Below are 8,987 nucleotides of genomic sequence, written 5' to 3'. Positions count from 1 at the left end.
AACGTGTTTTAGATGGATATTATTATTGGGGTTATGTTATAATGTTAATTAGGAAATTAATATCTCTGCATACAATATTTTCCACCATCAATTTAAAAGAACGGAATATTAACTTTTTTTTTAAAAAAAAACTTTTTAAAAAAATTAACATTGAGTACAAAAGGCAGGTATAAGTTATGGTGCATAATGCAAACCATGCATAAATATTCCAGATTGCTTAGTGCGCCCTCCAGTTTGCTTAATGCACCCCTCAGTTTGTTTAGCGCACCCCCAGATTGCTTATCGCCCCCCAAGTTTACTTAGTGCGCCCCCTCGAATTGTTTTGCGCGCCCCCCAAATTGTTAAACGCGCCCCCCACCCCCAACATAAATAACACACAAAATCATTTCACAAGCAGAATGATTTTGAATTAAAACCTTCTAAAACGATTCGATAGTAAAAATAATTTTGGCATTATAAGTACATCTAATGTGAAACCATTCCACAACAAAAATGGTTTTGGGGTGTGCGCGAGAAAATTACGGGGTGCGAGAGAAAAAATTGGGGGCGCGAGAAAATTTGAAGGGTGCGCTAAGTATATGGGGGGCGCAAAGCAATTTGAGGGGTACGTTAAGCAATTTTCATTATTTATGCATGGTGCATAAGGAAAAAGCTTATGCACCATAACCAATCGCACAGTGAACACAACATGGTCCAAATGAAATTACATATAATCATGGCACACCGTATAAATAATAGCATGCGCAATATTTTTTCTTGTGACATAATAACATGTGCCTAATTATATCTCCCGTCTTGATCTCTTTATAGTTTATATCATATACTTTCATGTCATCTTTTTTTAGTTGGAACATTTCTTGTGTTTTTTTCTTTTTTTTACTTTCATGTCATCTTTAAAAAACATATATATACCATTTCTTTTAACCTGAATTGCGTGCATTCGAGAAATGTTGCAGTCTTATTATTGTTAGTAAATTTTAAGCTGTTCAACCAGATCAAACGGTCGGATGTTATCTTAAAATTTTATAATAAACAAGAAAAATCCAACGAAAAATCTTAATTTAGTTAGTAATCGAAAGAGTGCATGTCAACGTGTAACACATACAATTGGATTGATATATAGTAGTAATAAAATTGCTTAAACACGTAATTTCTTTAAATGTATTTCATATTTCATTAATAGTATTTTTTAGGTTTAATTAGTAAAATGGTCCCTTAAAGACATTTTTTGTTTCAGATTGGTCCCTTAAAGAAAAAAAGGTCCAAATAGGTCCCTTAAAGAAAAAAAAGTCCAAATAGGTCCCTTAAAGACATCTCCGTTAATCAGTTTGGTCCTATTTAGACCTCTTTTTAGGGACCAAACTGATTAACAGAGATGTCTTTAAGGGACCTATTCGAATTTTTTTTTCTTTAAGGGACCTATTTGGACATTTTTTTCTTTAAGTGACCAATTTGAAACCAAAAATGTCTTTAAGGGACCATTTTACTAATTAAGCCTATTTTTTATCAAAGTTGTCTAGTAGTTAAAAATTTCACCCTTAAAATGAATATCTGAAATGATTAGGGTTTAAATTTCAGCCTCTGCATATATATAATGCAATGTTACTGTCAATTGAGCTACGCTCATGCAACAATAGTATTTTTTTTTTACTAATTGTAATTGAATTATCGTTTTTTTTTTCCTTTTGAATCGTAGTGAATGTGAAAGGGTAAGTGCATTAATTTTAGATATATATATATATATATCTGTCATACTCAAGAGATAGAACTATGGGCAATTGTGGATAGGATAGGAAATCTGAAATAAAACAAAAATGAATGTTCATATATCCATCCATCCTAAGCTTGAAGTAGCGTCAACCCAACGATTAGCTGAATTACCATTTATATATATAATTAGCATATACGGCACGCATATATAGACGGCAAGTTGCATATATTTGGTGTGCGTCTGCTAGTGCTTCTTGTTCTAATCTCTAAATGAGCTTATCTTGAGTGATAGCATGGGTCAAAGAAAATTATACATTTTTATTTAAATATAGAGAAATATTTTTGTAACACAAATTAAAATACTGTTATTAATCAATTGCTAATATTTTATTAACCACAAAAATATATGCAGTTAACGGCATTTTTTACCACATATCTTATGGTAATTATACTGACTACACTAGTAGAAAAATGACTTTTGGTTTAGAGATACCACTACTGGTATGTGAATACCAGTAGTGAAATACATTTGACCAAAGGATTCCACTACTGATATTTTAATACCGGTAGTGAAAAGTTCATAGACAAGGGATTTCACTACTAGCTTTCTTAAATCAGTAGTGAAAAGTAGACACGGTGGCAATGTCGTAATTACATTAAAATTTGTTTTAATTCTATTTCACTACCGATCTTGGATTCACCGGTAGTGGAATCCCTATTAGTGTTATTAATTTTTTCATATTCTCATTCATTCCCAATTATCCCTAATTTGTTCATTTGTTCATACGTACGCGAAGGAAGCTGCAACGACGATCTAAACCTCCGATCGTCCCAATCATCCCAGTTCCTCATATCGTCCCAATTTCTTCAAATCAAACACTCCTGCACCAAATCCCAATCATTCTCCAATCTCTCCATTCTCCAATCTCCAATTTCATTCGGTTTCATTCTCCAAACCCTAGACGGCCGACGACCCTGCAGAACGCTTAATCGCCTCCAAATCTCTTCGTTTTCATTCGGTAAAGGTATGAATAAATCAAACTTCCCCCAAATTTCATTCGTTTTCATTCTTGTTCCTGTTTATGGTTGATCTGGGTTAATTGCTGGTAAGAAAAACACGCATTTACTCATTCAGTACATTGGTAGCATTGAATGAAGATTGGATATTCTAAGTTCACGTTTTAAATTGAATTTAAATTTACCTAGCGTAAAATATGATTTGTCCAATCTTCATCAACTGGTTCCAATTTACTGATTGCTCGAATGTGTGTTTTTCATGTCCGTATATGTTGGCTTCTACTAGTTTGATAGGCTTAAAATATGTCACATTTGCTATAACTATATTGTCACATTAATGAATGATAGTACTACCAATAATGCAAGGGGTTGACAAAGTTTATGTCTTTTTTCATGTTAATTGATTTATTTCATTACATTAATGAATGGAAAATAAGTTCTGGGATTTGACTGTAAGACAATAGCTATATCTGCATTCATATTTTGCTGATGATTATTTGTGATTTAACTATCTTTGTTGATTCATATTTTGAGCCCATTTTATAATTTCCGGTGGTTTTTCACTTAGGATTTTGATGACCTTGAATACATATTAGAAAATTATGAATTTAACATTGATTGTTCCTGTTAATTGTTGATCTGGGTTCGTTGCTGCTAAGAAAGGCACGCATTTACTCATCCAGTACATTGGTAGCATTGAATGAAGATTGGATATTCTAAGTTCACGTTTTAAATTGAATTTAAATTTACATTTACCTAGCATAAATTATGATTTGTCCAATCTTCATCAACCGGTTCCAATTTACTGATTGCTCGAATGTGTGTTTTTCATGACCGTATATGTTGGCTTCTTCTAGTTTTGGGTTCCTGTTCCTCTTTGGTTTTCCAGTGAAAGAGAAAGATTTGGCCATCTTTTTCTTTGTATTTTTTTGGTTTGCTTGAGCCCACTGAGTCAGGGCTTGTCTCTAATAAATGCCAGTGACTTTTCTAGAGTAGGAGTTTGTCTCTAGTCTAATTCTATTTTTTCAATCCTTTTAGTAAAGAGTTTTTGTTTGAGCAAAAACAATCCTTTTTATTTTTTCAATTGTTTTTCTGTCAGCAGTTATCATGTAGTTCTGGTACAAAAACAACCCAGATCATGTATGAATTGAGGGTTGATGCTTTTCTTAGATCATGTATGAATTGAGGGTTTCAATGCTTGTGCTGTGCAGGGGTGGAGCTGTTTTCTGTGTTAGGCGGTGGTTGCTGCTCCTGCGTGTTGACTGCTGCTGTGCAGGGGCTGGTGTTGCTGTTTTTTGGTGTTGTCATCTTTGTTTGAAGTTAGAAGGTTCAATCACGGTCTCATCTACAGGTACCGATTCTATTTCAAAACATATATAGAAGCTATAAACTTAGATGCAATGCAAATTACTATGTAAAAATTCTGCTATATGCAAATTCTGTTATAGGCTATGAATTTTTATTAAAATAGGGCGAGAGAATGTTTCGCAATAGTAACAACCTAGTCATTCCTTTAACTTAGAATGCATTAATTTCGAAACGTAGGTATGGACCGTAGTTGGATGAGAGCTAATCGATTAAGTACTGAGTACAGACATGGAGTGATGGAATTTCTACAGTTTGCTGAAAGTAATGCTGAACTAGAACGTCCTCCTCCTGAATTTCCTCCACTTTTTCTATGTCCGTGTATTTTTTGTGCAAATAAAGAACCAAAACGTACTAAGAAAGAAATCATGAATCATCTAATTTGTGACGGGATTTGTCAAAATTATACACAATGGATATGGCACGGTGAAGTAGTAGCAACGCCAAGTGTGTCCCATAGAGAAAGTGGTAGTGTGGATATCGATGATCGACTGGAAGACATGATGCGTGATATTGGAGAAGATTCGTTTAAGAGGGCGCATGTGTATGAAACTTTATGCAGTGACAAGGATGAACCATTGTATCCGGGATGCACAAATTTTACCCGTTTGTCTGCGGTGTTAAAATTGTTTAATTTGAAAGCAAAAAATGGGTGGACCGACAAAAGTTTCACTGAATTGCTTGAATTGTTGATACAAATGCTTCCAGAAGGTAATGTAATGTCAAATCGTTATTACGAGGCGAAGAAAGTATTGTGTCCAATGGGTTTGGAGTATGAAAAGATACATGCATGTCCTAATGATTGTATATTATACAGAAAAGAGTTTGTCAACTATAATCATTGTCCGACATGTAAGGCGTCTCGCTACAAAAAGAAAGATGGTGATTCTAGTGATGATGAGGTGACCAAAACGGGTCCTCCCGCGAAAGTGGTATGGTACCTACCAATAATTTCAAGGTTCAAGAGATTGTTTGCTAATGCAAATGACGCAAAGAATCTTAGATGGCATGCAGAAGAGAGAAAATGTGATGGCCAAATTCGCCATGTAGCTGATTCTTTGCAATGGAAGAAAATCGACTCTTTGTTTCCAAATTTTGGCAAAGAGTCGAGAAACCTTAGACTTGGACTTGCTACTGATGGAATGAATCCGTTTGGTAATCAAAGTACTAACCATAGTTCATGGCCTGTTCTCCTGATGATTTACAACCTATCTCCTTGGTTGTGCATGAAGCGTAAATATATTATGTTATCGATGATGATTTCAGGACCAAGACAACCAGGAAATGACATAGATGTTTATCTAAGTCCACTAATTGATGATTTGAAAGTGTTGTGGGAGGAAGGAGTGGATGTTTTTGATTCGTATTCTGGTGAACAGTTCAACATGCGTGCCATGTTGTTTTGCACCATCAACGACTTTCCGGCATATGGCAATTTGTCTGGGTATTCCGTTAAAGGGCATAATGCGTGTCCCATATGTGAAAAAAATACATGTTATAAGCAACTGAAAAATGGAAAGAAGACTGTTTATCTTGGCCATCGAAAATTTCTAAATCGTTATCATCCATATCGTAGATTGCGAAAAGCTTTTGACGGAGACCAAGAGAATGGTGTTGCTCCAACGCCCTTAACTGGAGAGGAAGTTTATGAACGACAACGAGACATTAATGTTGTCTTCGGAAAGTGCCAAAAGCCAAAAGGGAGAGTGCCAAAAGCGAAAGTGCCAAAAGCGAAAGTGCCAAAAGCCGAAAGTGAAAGTGTCAAAAGGAAAAAGCAGCCTGTTGTAAAAAGTATATGGAAAAAGAGGTCAGTGTTCTTTGATCTTCCATATTGGTCTAGTCTTGATGTAAGACATTGTATTGATGTGATGCACGTGGAGAAAAATGTATGTGATAGTGTAATTGGAACACTTCTCGACATTAAAGGCAAGACAAAAGATGGTGCACATGCTCGTCTTGATATGGATTTGATGGGTATACGACAAGAGTTATTACCACAAAAAATCAATGACAAGACATATTTGCCTCACGCGTGTCACACTTTGTCTAAAGACGAGAAAACAAGTTTTTGTAAGTGTTTACAAAGTATCAAAGTGCCACATGGTTACTCGTCAAATGTCAAGAGCCTTGTATCAATGCAAAATCTCAAATTAATCGGCTTAAAATCTCATGATTGTCATGTCTTGATGCAACAACTACTACCCGTGGCTATTCGTGGGATATTGCCCGATAATGTTAGGAAAGCTATATGCAGGTTGTGCTTATTCTTCAATGCAATATGTTGTAAAGCAATTGATCCATTGAAGTTAGACGAGTTGGAAAACGAAGCTGCAGTTATCTTGTGTCAATTGGAGATGTATTTTCCTCCTTCATTTTTTGACATTATGGTTCATTTGATTGTTCATCTAGTAAGGGAGATTAGATTGTGTGGTCCAATTTATTTACGGTGGATGTATCCAGTAGAGCGATACATGAAGATCCTAAAAGGGTATACAAAAAACCCACACCGTCCGGAAGCTTCGATTGTTGAGAGGTACATTGCAGAAGAAGCTATTGAGTTTTGTTCAAACTATTTGTCAGAAGTGGATGCTATAGGGGTTCCCAAGTCTCGTCATGATGGAAGATGTGATGGTGTGGGCACGCAAGGTTTAAATGTCAAGAGCATGCATATTGATATAATTCTTCAAGCTCATTTGTATATATTGAATAACACTGATGAAGTTCAACCTTACTTGTCTGCTCACAAAAGCATCATAAAGAAAATGCACGATAAGATGAATGAAAAATGGGTGTTAAAAGAGCATAATAAGAAATTCTCACAGTGGTTTAAAGAAAAGGTCTGCCAAGATGATAGTGTTTCCAATACAATAAAGTGGTTGTCCTATGAGCCTAAATGTAACATATTGACTTGGAGTGCATATGATATTAACAAAACTTCCTTTTATACAAAATCAAAGGATGACCGCAGTACCATGCAAAATAGTGGGGTTATGATTGTGGCAGAGTCCATGCACTTCTCTAGTTCCAAAGATAAAAATCCGGTTATGGCATCTACACCCTACTTTGGGGTGATTGAAGAGATCTGGGAGGTTGATTACGTTGTGTTTAAAGTGCCTTTATTTAAATGGGAGGTTGATTCAACAGGACTTGTAGCTTTATCTGGCTTAAGCCAGAAACTCTCTGCCAATTCAATAGGATTTTTGGCTTTCTCTGGCTTAAGCCAGAAACTCTCTGCCAATTCAATAGGATTTTTGGCTTTCTCTGGCTTAAGCCAGAAACTCTCTGCCAATTGAACAAAATTTCTGGCTTTCTGTTCATTATTATGTAATTTAAATATTAGCTAGTATATTCTGTCTCATTGTCAGAATTCTTGGTTTTCTGATTCAAATTATATATATTTCATGCAGCTGGGAATTGAGGATGGTGATGAAATGCTTGTTATGCTTCATCTGAGAAGACATGTTTAGTGGAAAATTATAATGAAAAGCTTGCCATGCTTCATTGTAGATGGAACTGGTTTAACTTTGGACTAGGCAAATTAATGCATAATATTTGTACCTTCTATTTTCTAGTAATATTATGGTGCAGTTGCAGCTGCTGGACTTTGCACTTCCTAATTATAACCTTAGTTTATATTAGTTTAAATCATGGATGGATTATCATAGTTATATATATATGCATCAGTTGCCTCCATGAGGTTGTCATGTATAGAAGATATAGCTTTGCACTTCCTAACTGATTTTTAACATATAGCTTTAGCACTAGCAGCAATGGCTCATTCTTTGGGGTCTGTGATGAAATTTGGTCATGTTACAAATATGCAGGCACAGGATGCTACAAAAAAACGAAAAAAAAAAAAAAAAAACTAACATACCACTACTGATATTTATAACAATCAGTAGTGAAAACTACACATACCACTACGGGTAAGAGTAATGACCCGTAGTGGAATCCTCAATTCTAAAAAAAAAAAAAGGAAACCATACATACCACTACGGGTATGCGTAAATACCCGTAGTGGAATCCTCAATTCTTAAAAAAAAAAAACTGGAAACCATACATACCACTACGGATATGTGTAAATACCCGTAGTGGAATCTCATACATACCACTACGGGTATTTGTAAATACCCGTAGTGGAATCCCCAATTCTTAAAAAAAAAAAATTGGAAACCATACATACCACTACTGATATTGTAAATACCCATAGTGGAATCTCATACATACCACTACGGGTATTTGTAAAAACCGACGTGGAATCCCCATAATATTAAATAATAATTACAGAAGAAACTACACATACCACGTCGGGTATAAAAATACCCGACGTGGAAAGTTGAACTTACAACGTCGACTGCATTTACTACTGGCCGCGGCCAGTAGTAGAAAGTCAGTTTGGCCAGTGGTTGTATCTCCTTTCTGCACTAGTGCTACTTTACTAACTACGAAAATACAATGCATTAACTAATTAATTATTTTATATAATTATAAAATAATAGAAGTACATGAATTTATGTTGTTAAATACTCACTCCATCCCAAAATATAAGCAAAAATTGATCAATAAAAGTTGATGTATTTGGTTTAAAATTTAGTCCAGATACATTCACTTTTGTTGACTTGTGTTTTTGTGATTAATAAAATTTTGCCTTATTAGTTGTAGTTATTGGAGTAGTTAAATGAGTTGATACTAGAGGTGGGAATAGGTCAGGCTGGCCTACCGGGCCTTCAGGGATAGCCTACATAGACTCAGGCCATGTCAGCCTATTTTTTTAAATAGAGTATGCTAAAACTTTTTTATAAGCCTATTTAGTTAAATAGGTCATGTTGCAGGCCATTAAAAAAGCCTTTTAGCCTATTAGGCCGACCTATTTAAATTAATATGAATAATATTTT

At 35.1% G+C, this 8,987-nt stretch overlaps 1 protein-coding gene across 3 annotated transcripts; it reads left to right on the top strand.

Annotated features, from left to right (window-relative positions):
- The first annotated feature begins 2,528 nt into the window (after nt 1-2,528).
- LOC123881879 lies at nt 2,529-7,701 on the top strand. 3 transcript variants are annotated; one of them, XM_045930632.1, is made up of 4 exons: nt 3,584-3,719; nt 3,939-4,078; nt 4,273-4,803; nt 7,500-7,701. In XM_045930632.1, the coding sequence occupies exons 1-4, from the start codon at nt 3,700-3,702 to the stop codon at nt 7,508-7,510; spliced, it is 702 nt and encodes a 233-aa protein (XP_045786588.1). In that variant the 5' UTR covers nt 3,584-3,699; the 3' UTR covers nt 7,511-7,701. The 3 variants fall into 3 exon arrangements, 1 of the variants encoding a protein (XP_045786588.1); XR_006799631.1 differs by lacking the exons at nt 3,584-3,719; nt 4,273-4,803 and adding an exon at nt 2,581-2,735; XR_006799630.1 differs by lacking the exons at nt 3,584-3,719; nt 4,273-4,803; nt 7,500-7,701 and adding an exon at nt 2,529-2,735 and having other exon boundaries at nt 3,939-4,079.
- The last annotated feature ends 1,286 nt before the right edge of the window (nt 7,702-8,987 follow it).

Source organism: Trifolium pratense, linkage group LG4 (genome assembly GCF_020283565.1).
Source record: "Trifolium pratense cultivar HEN17-A07 linkage group LG4, ARS_RC_1.1, whole genome shotgun sequence".
NCBI classification, from domain to species: domain Eukaryota; kingdom Viridiplantae; phylum Streptophyta; class Magnoliopsida; order Fabales; family Fabaceae; genus Trifolium; species Trifolium pratense.
Note: the sequence above shows the minus strand (reverse complement) of the source record. Positions and strands in the feature narration are given on the sequence as shown.